The sequence below is a fragment of the Pelophylax lessonae genome (genome assembly GCF_965119305.1).
Source record: "Pelophylax lessonae genome assembly, chromosome: 13".
Classification (NCBI taxonomy): Eukaryota; Metazoa; Chordata; class Amphibia; order Anura; family Ranidae; genus Pelophylax; species Pelophylax lessonae.
This window is the reverse complement of record NC_138780.1, coordinates 120588040-120610825: the sequence shown is the minus strand read 5'-3', so window position 1 is coordinate 120610825 and position 22786 is coordinate 120588040. Positions and strand designations below refer to the sequence as shown.

At 43.7% G+C, this 22786-nt stretch overlaps 1 protein-coding gene across 1 annotated transcript in view; it reads right to left on the bottom strand.

Moving 5' to 3' along the window:
* Positions 1–22786, bottom strand: part of LOC309569394 (uncharacterized protein) — a 326566-nt gene that overhangs the window by 228347 nt on the left and 75433 nt on the right. Inside the window, exons 8-11 of the mRNA XM_082275209.1 lie at positions 16354–16458; positions 8742–8846; positions 2912–2986; positions 1077–1456 (exon numbers count right to left, since the gene is read on the bottom strand). Of these exons, the coding sequence (XP_082131335.1) occupies positions 1077–1456; positions 2912–2986; positions 8742–8846; positions 16354–16458 (665 nt within the window). The remainder of the gene's footprint in view (positions 1–1076; positions 1457–2911; positions 2987–8741; positions 8847–16353; positions 16459–22786) is intronic.

Below are 22786 nucleotides of genomic sequence, written 5' to 3'. Positions count from 1 at the left end.
GTAACTGTACTGTCTGCCCTTAGGTTGTAAAGTGCTATGCAAACTGTTCGCACAATATAAGTCCTGTATAATAATAAAAATAACATGGAGCCTAGACAATGTAACAGGAATCCTCCAAATTTAAAGTGGGACACAAAGCCTCATTTAAAAGAGACTGTACAACTTGAAATATTTTTTTATTAAAATTATTTTTATTGTATTTTGCATGAAAAAGTACAAAACAGCACACCTAATTTGCTCAGCAGAGCTTGGTGCAAAAAAAAAAAAAAAACATGACAAAAATGAAAATACCAAAACAACTTGGCTATCCTCTCCCTCTACCAACCTGAAATGTTTAACCAAGGAGCATACAAGGACAGTAGCTGTAAGTCCCCGAAGAGCTCTTTTCAGAGTAGTTATCAGGAGAAAAAAAGCACAGAAAGCAATAAAAACATTGTCAGAAGGTCTAACCTCTCCCTGCTCTTTTCAATTTTTTTCTTTGTCCTCTTTGGAGAGATTTTCCATTACATCCTAAATCAATATGGCAAGAGGGATGGCAATAAAACCTGACAAAAGCTTTACCCTGCCCGCTCTATCCAAAATGAAAAAGTGGGGTTAATTTACTAATGACGAATAGGCAGTGCACTTTACAAGTGCAGTTGCTCTTGTACTTAGTAAATGAGGTAAAGCTCTGATAACTTCAATCATCTAATCTTGTGCAAGCAAAAAACGCTCTTTTTTTAATTTCCCTTGCATGCAATAGGGTATTATTTTTAAAGTGAAGCTTCGCCTCTTGTACTAAGCTCCGGAGCAACTGCACTTGCAGAGTGTGCACAGTCTATAGTTTATTACCTTTAGTATATCAATCTCAATATGTACTGCCTGGAGTTGGATGGGGAATTCCAATACACACACTTCTGGTAATCAGGAGTCCAGTCCCCACTGTAACATTGCAGATTCAGCGAGCCCTGCTGCAGAAATTTTGGGAAATCCAAATAGCAGAAAAGAATCTACAGAAAAATCTATCATCTATAATCTATCATCTATTTGCACAGCGGCATATCCATAGTCCAGCTCTGTACATCATAATAACTTACCTTTTAAGGGTCTGCAGCGGTCGTTTTAACTCCCGTAATAGAATTTTCAGCTTCTTTGAATCAAAGTGCCCTTTCTTCTTCTTATATTTTTTCCTCTTGACATGCTTCAAAGTCTGTTGTGGAATGGCCCCCACCTCTGTATAAGTTAACTCTTTGTCTTTGTCAGTAAATAAGGCTGTCTGTGTAGAGATGCCTGGCATTATTTCGGGGTTGTGCTCCTCTGTTTGTTTACCTGGGCAGGCAATTTCAGCTGCTAATGGCCTGTAATGTTGCAGCTTCCATGCTGCAAGCTCCTTCATACTTGTTTGAAAGTCAGCTGAAAGATGGAATTTACTTTCCCCTGAGATCGATATAATTGGAGAAGATGAAGAGTGTGTTTTCTGTGGTGGAAAAAAGACAAAAAGTATAAAATCTGATTGTACAGAATATATTATGTAATGGGGAACAGTACTGCCTATAGCAACCAGTTAGACTATCCCTTATTCCCAATCATATTTCTGAAGACAGCAAAGCAGGTTCTGCTTTCAGGCACATTGGTCATAAAATGAGCACTAAAAAGGAGTTTTTACTAATAGTAGCAGTATAAAGTGGTCACCTTTCATTTTATGGAAAAATTAAGCAAAAAATACTTTCCCACATAGGGTCATAAATAATGTGGATACATAGAAGACAAGTACAGCTGCCCCTGGACCCACTTTATACCCCCTCTGATCCACAGGTTGCACAGTCTGATGCAAACAATGCAAATTCTTGTGGCTTCCTATTGACCTAAAGTAGTCCTAAAGTCAAGACAGTTTTTACCTTAATGAATTCCCTGCATTAAGGTAAAAACTTTTCCAGTAGTTTCCCTCCCCCCCCCCCACCACACACACACACACACACACACACTCCCCTAAAAACTTATCAGAGTTCCTTCTCAAACCAACTCTGTGGCCGTCTGCAGCAGTGCTCTCTCTCTCTTCTTCCTCTTCTCACAGGCACAGGGGCAGCAGCGGGAGCCATTGGCTATTGGCTCCCGCTGCTGTCAATAAAATATTGTGAGCAGAGAGCAGGAGGCAGGGCCAAGCCATGCTGTGTGTGTCTATGGACACACACAGTTCAGCTCGGGAGAATGCCCCCATAAGTGCTCCCATGCAGCCAGCTTGCTATGGGGCATTCACAAAAGAGAAAAAAAAGAGCACTGGCGGGGGACCCCAGAAGAGGAGGATTGGAGCCGCTCTGTGTAATATCACTGCACAGAGCAGGTAAGTATAATTTTGTGTGTTTGCATTAACATGCAAGGGAGACAGGATGCGTTTATATTTTTTTTTACATTTATTTTCTTCTATTAGGTCCCAGATGTCTCCCCTTCAGCTAATCCGGCAAGCTCATGCTTGATTAGCTGCTTCCCCAGCTGCAGCTTTGAAACTGACACCCACCATTCATTAGTCACAGAGGAGATCAGGGAATGGGTATGGCTTACTACAGTCCTACAGCTCCGGGGCAGCTGCGGTTGGCATTAAAAAAGGGTCCTTTGCATCTTCTGGTCCGATTCAGGTGCGAATTCAGGCAAAAAGTCAGACTTTATTCACACCTGCATTGGTGAACAGGGATGCACGGGATCCCATGCTGTGAAACGTGGTTGCAGCATGTGTGAACGGAGCCTTAGGCAGAGAAAGCGAGAATGGGATTGGTTGCTAAATGAATTTTCTTCATGAATGCAACTTGAAATTACAAAAATGTTCAAATGTGCAAATACAAGCACATGTGTCTATACAGACTGGAGGATCAGGTTGAAACAAGTAGGACATATTTGTATCACCTAAAATAAAATAGCTTTCATTGATATAATTTACCTTAAGCTTTGGAGTAGATAAAGTTGGAAAACCAATGTTTGGTAAAGAATTATGTTTTCGAGATAAAACTCTTTCCTATTAATTGAGAAAAACACAAGTGTTAGCTTAATACTACCATACAGGAGCTCCTTAAAGATATACTGTCACCCTTCCAGGACAAAGTGAGAATCTATGCCAATCCCTAGGGCAGAGCACTGTCATATGACACAGGGGTTGACAATCCAATTTACTTTCACATAAATGTTTAAGAATGCTATTATTCACACTGTTACACAAAGTAAAATTGATTTAGCTTTTTAATACCTTTCCTATAAAGTAGATATGCCCTTTAACCATAAAAGTCCCCCTGGCCTTTTTCTCTCTAATGGATTGATTTACTACTGTAAATGCAAATAAACTGTGCACTTTGCAAGTGCAGTTGCTCCAGAGCTTAGAAAATGAGGTAGAGCTTGACTTTGCAAAGAATACCCAATTACCTGCATTTTTGCTTGAACATGATTGGATGATGGAAGTCAGTAGATCTTCTGCTCATTTACTATGCTCAGGAGCAACTGCTCTTGCTGAGTGGAACTGCCACTTTGCAAAGTGCACAGTCTATTTGTCTTTAGTAAATCAACCTCTAAATCTCCTTGAGCTTTTTTCTCTAGTAGGCAATGTCTCAGTTCTACTTGTTATGAATATATATATATATATATATATATATATTTTTTTTTTTTTTTTTTTATCATAATTATGACAGGACAAGTCTCTGTCACTGTGGAGAAATAGGAAAATGTGAGTACATGCGATGTTCAGGACTAGTGTTTCTGGGAAAATAAATTTGTGGATTTTGTTTTCTCTGTGTATTCTTTAGCGCTGGATCGGAACAGTCAATCCTGTGTCCAGGTTTTACTAGACACCTGCAACCTGGCTCTGTACACAGATGTGCAAGGTTGTTATATAGTCGGATCTGAGGATAGTTCAGAGTTCCCAGTTTTAAGACTGCTCCCAGTGGGGGGCATGGAAGGTCTCTTCACGGGGCCATAGGGCCCAGCCGGAACCCAAGAGACAAAAGGTCAGGAGAACCCCAATCCTTAGGCTAGAGGTGGGCCTTGCAACAGGGTGCTATGACTAAAGGCAAGAGAGCCAAGTACCCAAAAGAGTTGGACAATACAGTCTGAGAGACTGCTAAGAGGTACAGCAGTTAAAGAAGAGCCGATGAGCCAGGTGGCTTGGCATATTCCTGGGTTTGTATTCTGCTTAAGCTGAAGATCCCCTGTGTGGGAAGTAATTGGTTTGTTAACTTTTGCTTTTTTGTGAAAAAAAAAAAAAAAAGTGGGCTAATAAGCCCTTAAAAATAGTTCCTATCTGCGGCAGACTCACTGTATAAACGCATCTATCACAAGAGCTAACCACCCCTTGTCACAATATACAGGGTGTATATATGTGTTTTTTTTGGAGATCAGTAGCTCCTTCGTGGTGTTCTGCCATGGACACCCTGCCTGTTAAAAGACCTATGTATGGTAAACTAATGAACAGGGATGCTTGCAAGTTCCATTGATGTTTTCAAGCCTTTGGTTGTTACTTGTGGGTTCTTCTTTACCTCATTCTGTATTGTGCCTTGGAAGTCATCTTGGCTAGGCTCCAACTTTTAAGAACAGTATCCACACTACTAAACGGTCTCCATTTAGACGCAATTTGTCTAGCTGTTGAAAGATGGATGCCTAAATTATTTTAAACTGATCTGTACCGATTTCCAGCCTTATGCAGATCAACTACCTTTGACTGTATGTCTTCAGAGAGCTCCTTTTTGCAAGGCATGGCTCACATTAGCGGATTCTTCTTATGAACAGCAATCCTAACATGTTTGAGTGTCTTTTATCAATCACGGTAGTGATTGTAACCTACACCTTAAAAAAATATAACATTAACTGGACTCTATCAACTTACACAAAACTGAGAGGGGTATATGCTAATGTCAGGAGCCTAGCTAATAAAATGGATGAAGTGGAAATGTTAGTACATGAGGAGGACATAGACCTTGTGGGAATAACAGAAACTTGGTTCGACCCCTCACATGACTGGCTGGCTTATATCTAAGGGTATTCGGTGTACCGGAAGGACATGGCAGGAAAAAGAGGGGGAGGGGTATGTCTCTATGTCAAGAACAATGTAAGGGTGATAGAGAGGAGTTACGGAAGGGATGAGTATGGAGTTAGAATCCGTATGGGTAGAACCCCACAGGGAAGAAGAAAAGAGAAAAGTAATTGTGGGGGTTTCCTATAGGCCACCCAACCAAAGGGAGGAGGTAGAGCTGGAATTAATATCACTAATGGGAAAAGTGGCAAAACTGGGATCAGTCATTGTATTGGGGGGACTTCAATTATCCCAACATTGACTGGGAAGAGGGGACTACACACTCACAGAAGGCCCGTCTATTCATGGAAACCTTACAGGATAACTACATGTCTCAGTTGGTGGATTCTTCTACTAGAGAAAATGCAGTCCTAGGTCTACTGATCACTGATGATCCAAACCTAATCTCGGAGGTAGGAGTCACGGACAACCTGGGCTCTAGCGATCACAGGATGATCACATTTAGCGTAAATAACAATGTAACAAGGCAAGTGGGGAACTTAAGAACCCTAAACTTCAGAAGAGCAAACTTTTCCCAAATTGTGCTCCATGATGGAAAGGGTAAACTGGGACCAAACCCTGGGAACACTGACCATAGAGGAAAAATGGGAATGCTTTAGGAACATATTAAACAAATGCATTCCTATGGGAAATACATTTAGAAGAAACAAAGCAAAACCTGGCTGGCTAAACCGTAATGTTAAAAAACTTATTAAGGGAAAAAAATTGGCCTTCAAGAATTATAACTCAAAGGGCACAGTATCGGCTTTCAAGCAATACAAGGAGGCAAATAAGAAATGTAAATACGAAATCAAAATGGCTAAAATCAGCTTTGAAAGACAAATAGCGGAGGATAGTAAAAAGAACCCAAAGAAATTCTTTAAATATATCAACAGCAAAAAAACTAGGGCAGAGCATATTGCACACATAATTAACGATGATGGGAGGATGGTTACAGAGGACACTGAAAAGGCAACCGCGCTGAACGCCTTTTTCTCGTCAGTTTTTACTCAGGAAAAGGAGGGGTACACTGACCATGACTGTATGGTTAGTAGTAATACACAGGACTTGCTGCTATGGCTAACAGAGGGTGAAATTAGGGAAAGGCTGGATAAAATTAACACAAATAAATCACCAGGCCCGGATGGCATACATCCGAGAGAACTCAAAGAACTTAGTAAGTCTATATCTAGACCACTGTTCCTGATCTTTGCTGACAGTATTATGACAAGAAATGTACCAGGGGATTGGAGGAAAGCTAACGTGATACCGATATTCAAAAAAGGGCAGAGGCATGTCCCGGAAAATTATAGGCCTGTCTGACATCGATAGTATGTAAACTTCTGGAGGGGATGATAAGGGACTATATCGCAGAGTTTGCTAAAGACAACTACATCATCAGAAGTAACCAGCACGGGTTTACAAATGGGCGTTCTTGTCGAACCAATCTCTTAACATTCTACGAGGAGCTGTGAGCTAGATAGGGGGAGACCAGTGGATGGGGTGTACCTGGATTTTGCTAAGGCGTTTGATACAGTTCCCCACAAGCGCTTAATTTATAAAATAAGGTCTGCAGGCATTGACCGCAAGGTTTGCTCTTGGATACGGAACTGGCTAAAAGGGCGTGTCCAAAGGGTGGTAATAAATAGCGCATACTCAGACTGGTCTGAGGTGGTAAGTGGGGTCCCCCGAGGCTCAGTCCTGGGTTCAAACTTGTTCAATTTATTCATAAACAGTATTGAGGAAGGGATCAGTAGCTCTATATCAATTTTTCCAGATGACACAAAATTGGGCAGGGCAATAACTGCACGGCATGAAGCAGATATCCTACAGAATGACCTGGACAAAATAACAGAGTGGGCAACGACATGGCAAATGAGGTTTAATGTGGAGAAGTGTAAGGTTTTGCACTTGGGGACTAAAAACATAAAAGCACAATACACTTTAGGGGGGGAACCTTTGGGGGAATCAAAAATGGAGAAGGATCTGGGAGAAGGATCCTGGTAGAGGATAGACTAAGCAATAGCATGCAATGTCAAGCGGCAGCTGCCAAAGCCAGTAGAATATTAGCATGCATAAAGAAAGGGATGTATTCCAGAGATAAAACTATAATCCTACCACTTTATAAAACTCTGGTCCGACCACATCTGGGGTATTCTGTCCAATTCTGGTCGCCGGTCCTCAGGAGGGATGTGTTGGAGCGCGAGAAGGTCCAGAGAAGGGCAACTAAACTAATTAGGTAATCGGAGGACCTTAATTATGAAGAGCGTCTGCAATCACTTGATTTATTCTCCCTGGAGAGGAGACGCCTGAGAGGGGACATGATAGCAATTTATAAAAATCTCAATGGTGATCTCAGCATAGAAAAAAAGCTATTCAGTCGGAAGAACTGCATGAGGACTAGAGGGCATACAATGCGTCTGGAGGAGAAGCGTTTTAACCTCAGGCAACGAGGGGGGTTCTTTACTGTTAGAGCTACAAGAGGTGGTTTCTGCAGGAAGTATGGTGGTTTTCAAAAGACTCTTAGACGTACATCTCAAGGATCAGAACATTCAGGGGTATGCAAGATGATTACGGCCACACACACCTACACAGGTTGAACTGGATGGACTATTGTCTTTATTCAACCTCACCAACTATGTAACTATATAACTAGGTGTGCAAACTACTGACTCCAATTAACTTTTGGTAAAGTAATTAGTCAATGGTTTCGCATACTTTTTCTTTTAGCAGTGTGAATGTTTAATGGGTGCATTCAAAAAAGACACGAGAAATTAGAATGGTTTGTGAGTTATTAGCTTAAGGACAATGTTTTTCTATGTTGTTGTGACTTAGATGAGGATCAGATCACATTTTAAGGCATACTACTGCAGCAAACCAGGTAATTCCAATACTTTTTTCTTGACACTGTATATGCAAAGAATAGTATATACAATAGTGCCCCCAGGTGGAAATGATAAATGCCACACCATTACAGCTGTTTGGAGTCCACCCCAGAAAAAAAAAAAAAAAAGAAGAGCATTCAAACTGTGTGCATGTGCGGTCTCCTTCTCTAGCTGTGTGCACTGCATATGTGTGGAGTTTGAACCCTCAGCTGCTACTATGGGGGAGGACGAATTATGCATGTGTGCGGTTTGCAGAACACAGGACGGTGAGGAATGGAGGACCAGGGCTTTTTCAGTAGAGGACCCCCAACAGCTGCATCACCAGTTCCAACAGGAGTAGTTATGGTATGTACTATTCTTTGGATATAGAACTGCAATGGGGGGGATTTTCGGAAATTCTTCTTGAAGTTCACAATTTAAGGTATGTCTACAGCCAAAACCTTTCTCCTTTTGAATGGACTGTAAAGGGTTAGAGCCCCTGTCAGGTGTATACTACTATCTTACCCTGCTGGAGAAATTCACTGTCTCTAATTGTACTGGTGGTTAATGTCACAAATTAAGAAACATTCTGGTTATAGATCATTCTAAGCAGGGGAAACAATGACAGACACAACAAAGAATGTACAGTATGACTAAATACACATGAATTACAGCTGAATAAATAGCTTCACATCATATATGTTCATATTCTTGTACCAAGAGCTTCTAAAGAGCCGGCTATCTGAGTATGTACAAATTTGAAGATAACAAAGCCTGTAAGAACTTGTCTTTCAGTGTACTTTCGGAATAACCACATATTATTAATAGAGGTTCTCACACCATGGAATTACCAGCTTTGCAAGGTCTTCTGGGTCCATATTCTCTTCCTCTGATGATTCACTTTCAGTCTCCATTGACAGTAATCCTTCCATTGCTTTCTGTTCATCTAAGCAGCTCTGAAACATATCAAAACAGATCATGCAACACACAATAACAATATATATAATATACACACAGTATATCCACTGTATTTATGTTATTTGTGATAAACACTTTGGATATGCTATAAGTGACATGGAGGGAGTCTGTGTCAGCAGTGAGCATGTCCCTGAAAGACTGAAACACATATCCCAATGGCTAAATTGGTACATGCTCCAATTTGCCATGTGAGCAGACTGGGTGCAGACACATGGTGTCTGGAGTAGAGATGGGAAGGCCTGGAAAACAAACAAAAAGGTATGTTTTTTTCTGTTTTCTTTTTTCAAACCTGTTTTTTTTTTTCTGGAAAAAACGTAAAGGAGTGTAGAATAATGGGATTTTTGACTTACCATAAAATCCATGTATCTGATGTTCATTGAAGAACACAGCTCCTGATCTTCTTAACCATTGGGTTATACTGCCCCCTACAGGAGTAGGACACTAGGCAGGAAAAAAGTCTGGCCACGCCTATGGGCAGTCCCAGGGGGTATACTACCTCTCTCTGCTATAGGTACTCAGTTTTGTTACAAGCAGTGTCAGAAGAATTACAACACCACAGAGGGGTGGGTGCTGTGTCCGTCAATTAACATCAGAGAAATGGATTTTACGGTAAGTCAAAATATCAATTTTTTCTTTCATTCTTCTTAACCATTGGGATGTCCCAAAGCAGTGTTAAACATGAGGGGTGGGAACAGCGAAAAATAGATTTCCAAGGCTAACTATAGCCAACCAGGTAAACAGGAGCTCAACCAAAACAACTGGAGCTCACCTGAATAAACAATACATCCTCAAAGAGGACCAGGTGCTCTGAACAGTAGCCTGCAAAACCTTGCAGGCAAAGGAAGCATCCGCAGATGCCAACACATCCACTTTATAGAACTTTGTGAAAGTGTGCACCGACAACCAGGTGGGCCCCTTGCAAACCTGCGTCACTAACGCCTGATGACAGAAGGCCCAGGAGGAACTGAGCACCCTAGTAGAGTGCGCCTTGACAGGGAAAGGAGGAACCTGACCCATGATGGAAAAGGCCTGAATCACCATCTGTCTGATACATCTGGAAATGGTCGCAGAGGAACCCTTTGAGGCCCATCCGTAAGCACAAATAGTGAGTCTGATTTCCTAAAAGACTCCATAGCTGCCAGGTACACCTTAATCGACTGGACCACATCCAAGGCATGCAAAGCAATTTCTTTCAGATGTTTTGGCCTGGGACACAGAGAAAGCAAAACAATGTCTTCATTCAAATGAAAATCACAGACAACCTGAAGAAGGAATGACAGACAGGGGCGAAGAACCACCTTATCACTGTGAACCACCAGGTAAGGTGGACAACAGGGTAACGCCGCCATTTCCAACACCCTGCGCACAGAGGTGATAGCCCCCACAAAGGCCACCTTCTGGAACAGCGTAAGCAGAGGAATCTCCTAGAGATTCTCAAAAGGAGGCTTCTGGAGGACTGAGAGCACCAAATTGAGGTCCCAAGGCGTCAACAGAAACCGCACTGGAGGGGTTAAGTGCCTAACTCCCTGAAGAAAAAGTACGCACTAAGGAGAATGTGGCCAAGGGCCATTGAAAGAAGAGCGCTAAGGCCGACATCTGATCCTTGATAGTACTCAAGGCCAGTCTTTGCTCAATCCCCCACTGAAGGAAGATCAAGATCCAAGGCAACGAAAAAAGAGCGAGGATGAACCCCAAGAGACTCACACCACTCAATGTACGTCTTCCACGTATGATGGTAGATCTTCCTAGAAGTAGATTTCCTAGCTTTTAACAGCATTGGAATCAATGACTCAGACAAACTTCTATCAATCAGCACCTGACATTCAACAGCTGAGCTGTCATAGCCTGCAACTGTAAAGCAGGATGGAAGATTGGTCCTTGGGACAGCAGATCCTTCCAGAGAAGAAGCATCCAAGGAACATCAGCGACCAGTCACACCAGATCAGCATACCAAGCCCAGCGAGGCCAGTCTGGAGCCACTAAGATGACTGGAATCCCTTCTGCCTCGATCCTGCATAAAACTCTTGGCAGAAGCTAGAGAGGAGGGAAGGCGTAAATCAGACGATACTGACCCCACTGGGCCACTCGCGCATCCACTGCGTTCCACCAGAGGATCCCGTGACCGAGCCACAAACCTCTGCACCTTTCTGTTGAGCCGGGATGCCAACAGATCCTACTCGGGGATGCCCCACCAGAGACAAAACTGATGAAACGCCTCCAGACGAAGGGACCACTCCCCTTGGTCCAACGCCTACCAACTGAGGTAATCCGCCTGCCTGTTTTCCACCCGAGAATGTGTACGGTGGAGAGGGCTGGAACGAACCATTTTGCCCAACTTAGAATGCCGGCTACTTCCAGAGCCGCCAGGACACTTCTTGTGCCCTCCTGGTGATTTACATAAGCCACGGCCGTGGCATTGTCCGATTGAATGCGTACTGGACATCCCTGAAGACGATCCGTCCAATGTTCAAGGCACAGTCTGATCACTCGGAATACCAAGACATTGATCGGTAGTCTGGACTCTTTCAGTGTCCAGACCCTCTGAGCCGGACAGGCTGGCATCTGTGGTGACCACTGTCAAATACATGGGGATGAAGGATTTGCCTAGCCGAAGCACGAATCCACCATATCAGGGACTCTTTCGTTCCCCAGCTCAGCCGGATCGAATTGTTCAGAGACTGCAGATTCTTGTCCCATTTGGCCAGAATCTCCCTTGCAGGGACCTCGCTTGGAACTGTGCAAACGGAACCGCCTCGAAGGTAGAACCCATCAGGCCCAGAACCGCATGCAAGTCTAAAGGGATTAACATCTGCTGGACAGCAGGAGATGAATTAAAGCCTGCAGTTTCTGGAGTTTGTCCAGAGTAAGGAACATTCTGGCTAAGGCAGAGTCCAGAGTCAGACCCAGATAGTCCAGATTTGTGGACAGAACCAGAGCAGACTTCTGAAAAATCTGAATCCAGCCAAACACCTACGAAGAGGGTCCTTGCTCTCAGTAGCCTGCAGAACAAAGGCACTATTCCCCCCTGTGAGACCATTAATGATGTCATCCAGGGTAGCACCAAACAGGCGATCCTAAAAGGGAAGATCAGACAAGGCCTTTTTAGAAGTCCGGTCCGCAGACCAGCATTTGAGCCAAAAGACATGCCGAAGGACCACTGCCGAAACAGAGAGCTGAGTCACTAGGGGAGCTGCATCCAAAGAGACATCACAGATAAACTGCAGCCCTTGGACCAGCTGGTCCACCAGCTCAGCAAAGGCAGGGGGAGCTACTTCCCCTCCAGGTCATGGCGCAAAAGCCTACGCATTCAGTCAGAGTCTGCGACACCAGGGCAACTGTGAATATCGGCCTCAGTGCCAAACCAGCCAGGGTGTACATATTGCGGGCCTTAGCCTCTGCCTTCCTGTCAGTTGGGTCCTTAAAGGCCAGGGTCTCTGCAGCCGGAATCATGGTTGCCTTGTTTAACCTGGAAACCGGAAGGTCCACCACCGGTGGAAAAGTCCACTTCTTTAGAAGGGTCTCCTCATAGGGGTATCGCCTAGCAAAATAACTTAGGGGCCCCAAGGGGGCGCTTTGGTCGTCCCCACTATTTAGTGACAATTCTGTCAAAATAGGAGGGGAAAGGGAACACCTTTTTCTGCTCTGGATGGCTTGTGAATGCCTAAGGGAACCTGCACCTCTGCCGCAGCTTTAGCTGCGTCCTCCATCTTTAAGGTCTCATGCATAGCTATAGTCAGTGCAATCCTCAGTAAAGAGGGAGAGGACCCCACCAGACTCACCACCCCCCAGAAACCAGGCACCGCAGCCACGAGGAAAATCTGCACTGCATGAGCGGTGATCAGGAAACAAAAAGATCTAGGCGTTAGCACCAGGGGATAAGGAGGGGCCCCCACCGCGGAAATCGCAGCCCAGAGGGCTCCACCATCATGGCCGCCACTATATTTAATGGCAAACCACCAAAAAATAGTCGCCAGACTACACAAACACATGGCCGCCGTGCATTAAGCACACAGGCTACAAGAAAATGGCGGCTCCATGAGGCTCCCAAGGACCCTGGAGGGATCCCTAGGTCTCAGAAAATGGGACAGGCAAGAAGGAGGCCCCTGGCAGGAGCGCCCACCAGGTACACACCCCCCCCCCCGCACAGCCAATCGCCCAGTCACCGGTGTCGCACCCCGCCCCCATCGCCAGCACAGCACCCTGCCCCCACCCCAGGCAGTGGACCAGGTCTCCCCACAGCCCCAGCATCAGTGAAGGAGGCAGGGAGGAGGATGGGGGGCGAAATGGCCCACAGGGACCACCAGACCGATGAGGGGGGTGCCTAACGGGAAGGAGGTCAGACCGTCCCATGGAGGGGCCTACGTCCACCCAAAAACCCTCGGGGAGAGGGGTGACAGTTACTTACCATACCAGGAGCAAGGCAGGCACCGCTCCAGACAGAACCTCCTCTCTATCCAAATGGGGGGTTGTCGGCCAGGAGGAACGCTGTGACTCGGGCCAAATCCCAGCCGTATGCGACCTCGCAAATCCTTTAACTCGCATGTCAGCCTGAGTCCAGTGGGGCTATGTCGCGGCCGACATAGAGTGGAGCTGAGGTCTGCGCACTCGCTGGCCAGACTGGGGTGACCACTGGATATAGATTATCCAATCTGTCACCCAGTGTGGCAGTTGATTGTAGATCTCACAGGAAAAAACAATTGCCAGGACCAGAGATCCCAGCAAGGAACTATGTCCTTACTCCTGACTAGGCAGAAAAAACTGAGTACCTATAGCAGAGAGAGGGAGCATATCCCCTTAGACTGCCCATAGGCGTAGCCAGATTTTTTTTCTGCCTAGTGTCCTACTCCTGTAGGGGGCAGTATAACCCAATGGTTAAGAAGATCAGGATCTGTGTCCGTCAATGAACGAAAGAGAAATGTTATTTTATGCCTAGTGTCCTACTCCTGTAGGGGGCAGTATAACCCAATGGTTAAGAAGATCAGGATCTGTGTCCGTCAATGAACGAAAGAGAAATGTTATTTTACAATGATAAATAATATATCTATGACATGGTATTCAAATACATAACATGAAGACCTTAATGAAAGATTTCTGAGACTTTATGTACAGTCTTAAATTATTGCAAGTTCTCTCAGCTGAACACAATCAAATCCTGGAATAAAATTCAAGTAACACTGTACTTCTCAATGCAGTTCTCAAACAAGAGAAACACACATTTCTGCCACTAGGGGGCAACGCAGGGGAAAGGCTCCAGTATAGTTTGCTTGCAGGCTCCTTCTACAGTTGGGTGATTGTTGGGATACAGTAGATAATAGTTTCTTTCCTCTGAGGCCTTAATTGGCAGGTACGAGGGTAAATTTGTCTGACAGACTTTGTTTATCATATTTAACATTTAAATGGTTCCTATTAATGTTCTCTACTATCACAGCATAATGTTTACCTATAGTCTGGTAAATAATACATTTGTTTTTCTTTTCCTCTCAGTAAAATGGTGAGATCAATATCTAGAATTTGGAAACATTTCCACAGTGCAATTTCTGCTGAGAGCAAAGCTGCAATTTTGCAAAATTGTGAGAAGAAATATTCTTTTCCAAATGCTACAAGAATGACAAAACACAACCTGCATGCCAGAGGTGCTCTAAAGACATTAAAAAATACTTTATGGAACTAAATAATCAGGACCATAATGAAAGTGCAAATAGCTTTTCCCCCCAGAGTTCTCATTCCAGAACTCATTCCTGCTGCTTCTGGATTATTACAAAGTGTTTTTTCTCCAGCAGCATCTTCAAGTAAGGAAGTGTTACAATACACAGCCTCCCAAAAATACACAATCCCTTCATTTATAGAGAAAATGACACCTGGATATCAGGAGAGTATTGATCAAGCTCTTGCAAGAGAATATATGCTTCTGGATAAGCATTGTCAATAACTGAACATGCATATTGGCAAGAAGCTTTTACATTATTATGGGGGGGGGGGGGGTTGGTTACCGTTCTCATGTATAGGTGAAAGGTTCTTTACATATACAGTCCTTGTTATTCCATTTGGGATAAAAGAAATGTTTGCATTTTATGTTTCCAATGTAACAAAATGACTTTAAATGAGTAAAACTACTCCACACTGAATTTGTTTTAAATTTTTCCACAAATTTCCTTTTGTTGTGGGAAAAAACTGAGAAAAATATTTTTTATTTCCCATGGCTTCAAAATTTCTGGAAATGTTACCTCTCTAGTCTGGAGCCTATTTGGCAATATGAATTTCTTGTGTTGCAGTATGCCAGCCTTTTTCAGCCAGGGTTCCACATCACCCTGAAGTACTAGCTGGGTTCTTTAGAGGTGCCTAAAACTTCCCCAAAATTGTCAACAAACTAGTGGGTGGATCAAGTATGCCTTTTACACAAAGCCACAGGTTTTAGTTGTGCAGAATTACAACCTTTAGCATCATGCAGACCAGCTGCCGGCATCCTAATAACTGATGACACCTTAGGTTGATAATGAGGACATTGGGCGCCTGGCGGCATCCTTGTTTTCCCCCTTTCCTGCTGCTCTTAGTCAGCACTGGGGTCGCATTAGCAGAGTGAGGGGGGGGGGGGGGGGGGACTGAGGGAGAAGAGAGTTTGAAATAGTATTCAGTACCAATATGCAAAGGTGGGAGGAATAAATTACCTCTAACGCTGGGTGTCCTACGTGTGTGGGTACTGCTGTAATATGTAAAACTATGAGTTTAGTGTTTTATATTTTAGAATGGGGTGCCTCAAGATTGTGCAGAGTTTTAAAGAGTGCCTTCCCTGAAAAAAAGGTTGAAAAACACTGCTCTAAACGAACTAAAAATATTTCCAATGCAGTGGTGACATCATGTGGACATTAGCGGCATTGCACATAAGATTTCTTTAGAGATGAATTTCTGGCAGATATGAAAATACAATTTCATCCAGTTATATTTTCATTGAAAAACAATAAATGTATTTTTACAAAGAACTAGGATAAATACTCAAATATGTTTTGATATCAGCCTCCTGTACTCCCATCTACAGCAGGGCTGGTAGACTTGGGCCAACACTCTCAGCCAAACATCAATCTGTTGATTTGCACAGCACTCTCAGTTACCTGTTTTAACATGCTTAGGAGAGGAGAGACCGGTGTGCTGCTTGCCTTTTGCTACCCAATCACTGGCAGGTGGCAGGTGGAAACAGGCCTGGTTGTGTATCACAAGACTGACTGAACATAAAAAATATGGTTTGGCAGGTAAAACTGTATGTACAGTGTGTGTGTATATATATATATATATATATATATATATATATATATATATATATATATATATAACACTCCTCTGCTCTGATTCATCATAGAAAACACAAGTAGATGGAGCAGGCTAATATTTTCACACATTTAAGGTTCTCCCTCACAAAGCATGGTTGCTATTGATGGAATTATTCTGCAGATCTAATTCTGGCAATTTTCATTATTTTTTTCCTAGTATTACCTCATATTTGGAGAACAAGGTTTCCTGCATTAAAGACAGAGGGGCAGAGAATTTAGGAGGAGCTGGCACCCAAAACATCTTCAAGGTTTCGGGGTTCAGAGATGCCTGTAAAATAACAAAAAAATACTATCACTGATGACTACATGATCACAATAAATTATAAAGTTCCATCAACAAATCAAACTCCCAAAAGGTCTACATGTCCACTGTCTTACACTTCTTAACATTTATGTTCATAATACATAATTAAATTAATTAAGTTACAAACAACTAATAAACTGTGCAAGGACGAATTTTCCCTCTTAGCTTAGTGAATGTGGTGAAATTTCACTTTGCAAAAAATATCCAATCACATGCAAGGAGTTTTTGACTTACCATAAAATCAATTTCTTTGATGATCATTGATGGACACAGCTCCTGATCTTCTTAACCATTGGGTTATACTGCCCCCTACAGGAGTAGGACACTAGGCAGAAAAAAAAAAGTCTGGCTATGCCTATGGGCAGTCCCAGGGGGTATACTCCCTCTTTCTGCTATAGGTACTCAGTTTTGTTACAAGCAGTGTCAGAAGAATTACAACTCCACAGAGGGATTTTATGGTAAGTCAAAAATTCCATTTTCTCTTTCGTTCATTGACAGACACAGCTCCTGATTGTCTTAACCATTGGGATGTCCCAAAGCAGTGTTAAACATAAGGGGTCGGAACAGCGAAAAATAAATTTTCAATGCGAACTATAGCCAACCAGGTAAACAGGAGCTCAACCAAAACAACTGGAGCTCACCTGAAAAAAACAATACACCCTCAAAGAGGACCAGGTTCTCTAAACAGCAGCCTGCAAAAACCTTGCAGCCAAAGGAAGCATCTACAGATGCCAACACATCCTTTATAGAACTCTCTGAAAGTGATCACAGACGACCAGGTGGCTGCCTTGTAAACCTTGCGTCACTGACGCCTGATGACGGAAGGCCCAGGAGGCACTGAGCGCCCAAGTAGAATGTGCCTTGACAGGGAAAGGAGGAACCTCACCCTTGATGGAATAGACCTGAACCACCGTCTGTCTGAACATCTGGAAATGGTTGCAGAGAAAGCAGACAACCCTTTCTGAGGCCCATCCGTAAGCACAAATAGTGAGTCTGATTTCCTAAAAGACTCCATAGCTGCCAGGTACACCTTAATCGCCCAGACCACATCTAAGGCACCCAAGGATGTTTTGGCCTGGGACACAGGGAAGGCAACACAATGGCTTCATTCAAATGAAAATCAGAGACAACTTGAGGAAGGGACGATGGACAGAGGCGAAGAACCACCTCATCGCTGTAAACCACCAAGTAAGGTGAACAACAGGATAACGCTGCCACTTCCGACGCCCTGCGCGCAGAGGTGATAGCCACCAAAAAGGCAACCTTCTAGGACAGTGTAAGCAGGGGAATTTCCCAAAAATTCTCAAAAGGAGGCTTCTGGAAGACTGATAGCACAAAATTGAGGTCCCAAGGCGGCAACAGAGACCGCACTGGAGGGGTAAAGTGCCTAACTACCTGAAGAAAAGTATGTACCAGGGAGTATGTGGCCAAGGGCAATTGAAAGAAGACCGCTAAGGCCGACACCTGACCCTTGATAGTACTCAAGGCCAGTTTCTGCTCAACCCCCCCATTGAAGGAAGGTCAAGATCCGAGCCACCAAAAAAGAGTGAGCATGAACTCCAAGAGACTCACAGCACGCAATGTACCTCTTTCACGTACGATGGTAGATCTTCCTAGAAGTAGATTTCCTAGCTTTTAACAGCGTGGGAATCACAGACTCAGACAAAACCTTTATCCATCAGCACTTGGGGTTCAACAGCCAAGCCATCAAAGCCAGCAATTGTAAAGAGGATGCAAACTTGGTCCTTGGGAAAGGAGATCCTCACAGAGAAGAAGCTTCCAAGTAACGTCGCCGAAAAGCACCAGATCGGCGTACTAAGCCCGGCGAAGCCAGTCTGGGGCCACTAAGATAACCGGAATCCCTTCTGTCTCGATCCTGTGTAAAAGTCTTGGCAGAAGCTTGAGAGGAGGGAAGGCGTAAATCAGAGGATACTGATTCCATGGGGTCACCAGCACATCTGTGGCGTTCCCCAGAGGATCCCATGACCGAGCCACAAACCTCTGTGCAGCCACCAGGAGAATCTGCACTGCACGAGCGGCATTTAGGAAACAAAAGGATCCAGGAGTCAACACAAGGGGATGAGGAGGGGCTCCCACTGCCAAAAACACCACCCAGAAGGCTCCACAGACATGTTTTCTATGGCAGACCACCGCAAAATGGCCACCGGACTACACAAACATGACCGCCGTGCATTGCAGTACAAAGCTACAACAAAATGTCGGCCCTGCACAGCACCACAAGGCTCCCAGAGACCCAGGAGGGATCCCTAGGCCTCAAAGACAGGCTCAGGCAGGATGGGCGGCCCTGGCAGGAGCCCCCACCAGGTACAACCCCCCTCGTTACAGCCGATCGTCCGGTCGCCGACGGTCCCCCCCCCCCCCCGCATCGCCAGCATAATGCCCTGCCCCCAGCACAGGAGGTGAACCAGACCACCCACACTGCCCCATAGAAAGTGGAGAAGGGGGTAGGATGGGGGGATCTGATGAAGGGGGGTGCTTAATGAGAAGGAGGGAAACCCAGGGGGTCAGAACATCCCATGGAGGGGCCCATGTCCACGCCAAAACCCTCCAGGGGGAGAGGGGGGACAGCTACTCCCCATAGTAGGAACCAGACGGGAATCACTCCAGACAGAACTCCTCGCCATCGAAATGGGGGGGGCTTGTGGCCAGGAGTATTGCTGTGAACTCGCAAGGCGTTTAACTCGCAGGAAAGCCCCTACAACTCCCCCCCCCCCCGTCTCGTCTGGTGGGGCTAAGTCACGGCCGACCTAGAGCGGAGCTGAGGTCTGCGTGTGCTAGCTGGCCAGACTGGGGTGACCACTGGATCTAGATTATCCAGCCCATCGCCCAGTCCAGCAGTGGATTGTAGATCTCACAGGAAAAAAACAGGAGAAAAAAATGTATCAAAAAAGAAAAGGATTTGCCAGAACCAGAGATCCCAGCTAGGAACCAGGTCCTTACTCCTGACTAGGCAGAAAAACCTATAAGTACCTATAGCAGAGAGAGGCAGTATACCCCCTGGGACAACTCATAGGCGTAGCCAGACTTTTTTTTCTGCCTAGTGTCCTACTCCTGTAGGGGGCAGTATAACCCAATGGTTAGGATGATCAAGAGCTTTGTCCGTCAAGGAACGAAAGAGAAAAACAATTTTTGCTTGCAGATGATTGGATGATTGGATGAGGGAAATCAGCATAGAAACATAGAAACATAGAATGTGTCGGCAGATAAGAACCATTTGGCCCATCTAGTCTGCCCAATATATCTGAATCCTATGAATAGTCCCTGGCCCTATCTTATATGAAGGATAGCCTTATGCCTATCCCATGCATGCTTAAACTCCTTCACTGTATTTGCAGCTACCACTTCTGCAGGAAGGTTATTCCATGCATCCACTACTCTCTCAGTAAAGTAATACTTCCTCATATTACTTTTAAACCTTTGCCCCTCTAGTTTAAAACGGTGTCCTCTTGTGGTAGTTTTTCTTCTTTTAAATATGCTCTCCTCCTTTACCGAGTTGATTCCCTTTATGTATTTAAAAGTTTCTATCATATCCCCTCTGTCTCTTCTTTCTTCCAAGCTATACATGTTAAGGTCCTTTAACCTTTCCTGGTAAGTTTTTTCCTGCAATCCATGTACTAGTTTAGTAGCTCTTCTCTGAACTCTCTCTAGAGTATATATATCCTTCTGGAGATATGGCCTCCAGTACTGCGCACAATACTCCAAGTGAGGTCTCACCAGTGTTCTGTACAGCGGCATAAGCACTTCTCTCTTTCTACTGCTTATACCTCTCCCTATACATCCAAGCATTCTGCTGGCATTTCGTGCTGCTCTATTACATTGTCCTCCCACCTTTAAGTCTTCTGAAATAATTACTCCTAAATCCCTTTCCTCAGATACTGAGGTCAGGACTGTGTCAAATATTCTATATTCTGCCCTTGGGTTTTTATGCCCCAGGTGCATTATCTTGCACTTATCCACATTAAATTTCAGTTGCCAGAGTTCTGACCATTCTTCTAGTTTTCCTAAATCCTTTTCCATTTGGCGTTTCCCTCCAGGAACATCAACCCTGTTACATATCTTTGTGTCATCAGCAAAAAGACAAACCTTACCATCGAGGCCTTTTGCAATATCACTTATGAAGATATTAAACAAAATTGGTCCCAGTACAGATCCCTGAGGTACCCCACTGGTAACATAACCTTGTTCTGAATGTTCTCCATTGACTACAACCCTCTGTTGTCTGTCACTCAGCCACTGCCTAATCCACTCAACAATATGGGAGTCCATGCTCAATGACTGTAGTTTATTGATAAGCCTTCTATGTGGGACAGTGTCAAAAGCCTTACTAAAATCTAGATATGCAATGTCTACTGCACCTCCACCGTCTATTATTTTAGTCACCCAGTCAAAAAAATCTATAAGATTTGTTTGACATGATCTCCCTGAAGTAAACCCATGTTGTTTTTCATCTTGCAATCCATGGGATTTAAGATGTTCCACAATTCTATCCTTTAATAGGGTTTCCATTAATTTGCCTACTATTGATGTCAGACTCACTGGTCTATAGTTGCTCGATTCCTCCCTACTACCTTTCTTGTGAATGGGCACGACATTTGCCAATTTCCAATCTTCCGGGACGACTCCTGTTACTAATGATTGGTTAAATAAATCTGTTAATGATTTTGCCAGCTCACCACTAAGCTCTTTTAATAATTTTGGGTGTATCTCATCAGGACCCTGTGACTTATTTGTCTTCACTTTAGACAGAAATCTTAGAACGTCTTCCTCTGTAAAGACACATGCATCAAACGATTCATTAGTCATCCTTTCAAGTGGAGGTCCTTTTCCTTCTTTTTCTTCTGTAAAAACTGAACAGAAGTATTCATTAAGGCAGTCGGCTAGCCCTTTATTCTCTTCTACATACCTTCCGTCCTTTGTTTTTAATTTAGTTATTCCTTGTTTTAATTTCCTTTTTTCATTTATATATCTGAAGAATGTCTTATCCCCCTTTTTCATAGACTGAGCTAGTTTTTCTTCTGCCTGCGCTTTAGAAGTTCTTATAACTTGCTTGGCCTCTTTCTGCCTAATCTTGTAGATTTCCTTATCTTCATTGCTCTGGGTTTTTTTATAATTACAAAATGCTAGCTTTTTATTTTTAATGATTTCGGCCACTTCTGCTGAGTACCACAGTGGTCTCTTCCTTTTTTTGCTTTTACTGACAAGTCTAATGCAATTTTCTGTTGCCTTCAATAATGCACCTTTTAAGTAGTCCCATTTCTCCTGGACTCCATGTAATCCGTTCCAGTCTGATAAGGACTAATTTCATTTTTGAAAAGTCTGTTTTTCTAAAATCTAAAACTTTTGTTTTTGTGTGGTGTGACTCTTTCACAGTTCTTATATTAAACCACACTGACTGGTGATCACTAGATCCCAAGGTTTCGCCTACAATGACATCATATACCGAATCCCCATTTGTGAATACCAAATCCAAAATGGCCTCCCTCCGGGTTGGGTCCTCAACCACTTGTTGCAGAGACAACCCCAGTAGGGAATTTAGAATATCTGTACTCCTGGTAGAACTTGCTATTTTGTTTTTCCAGTTTATATCTGGAAGATTGAAATCTCCCATAATGATAACTTCTCCTTTCATTGTCATTTTAGCTATTTCTTCAACTAGTAGATCATCTAGTTCTTTAACTTGACCAGGTGGTCTATATATCACACCTACACGAGTTACTGCATGATTAGCAAACTGCAACGTAACCCAAACTGACTCTATGTTGGCCTCACCAACTTGTATTAGGTTAGATTTAATGCTATCTTTCACATACAGGGCCACTCCTCCTCCTTGCTTGCCTTCTCTGTCTCTTCTGTATAAAGAGTACCCTGGTATGGTTATGTCCCAGTCATTTCTTTCATTAAACCATGTCTCCGTAACAGCCACTAAATCTACATTCTCAGATGCCATTATTGACCCAAGTTCATTGATTTTTTTACCTAAACTGCGAGCATTTGTAGACAGGACTCTGAGCTTATCATTTCTTAACCTCTGTGCTTCTTCTGAGATCTTCACCTCATTCTCTAAGCTCTGGGGAAAATGTCCTTGCAAAGTGAGCTGCCTTTAATAAACTAACCTAATGGCCTGTACACAAGATCATAAAATTGTACGTAAAATACCAATTTCAAAGCAAATGTACGACAATCTGATGGTTAGTACACAGCTCTTGAGAGCTGATCACGACAATTCATCCAATACTATCCGATGGGACAGGCACAAAAAATCTTCTCATAC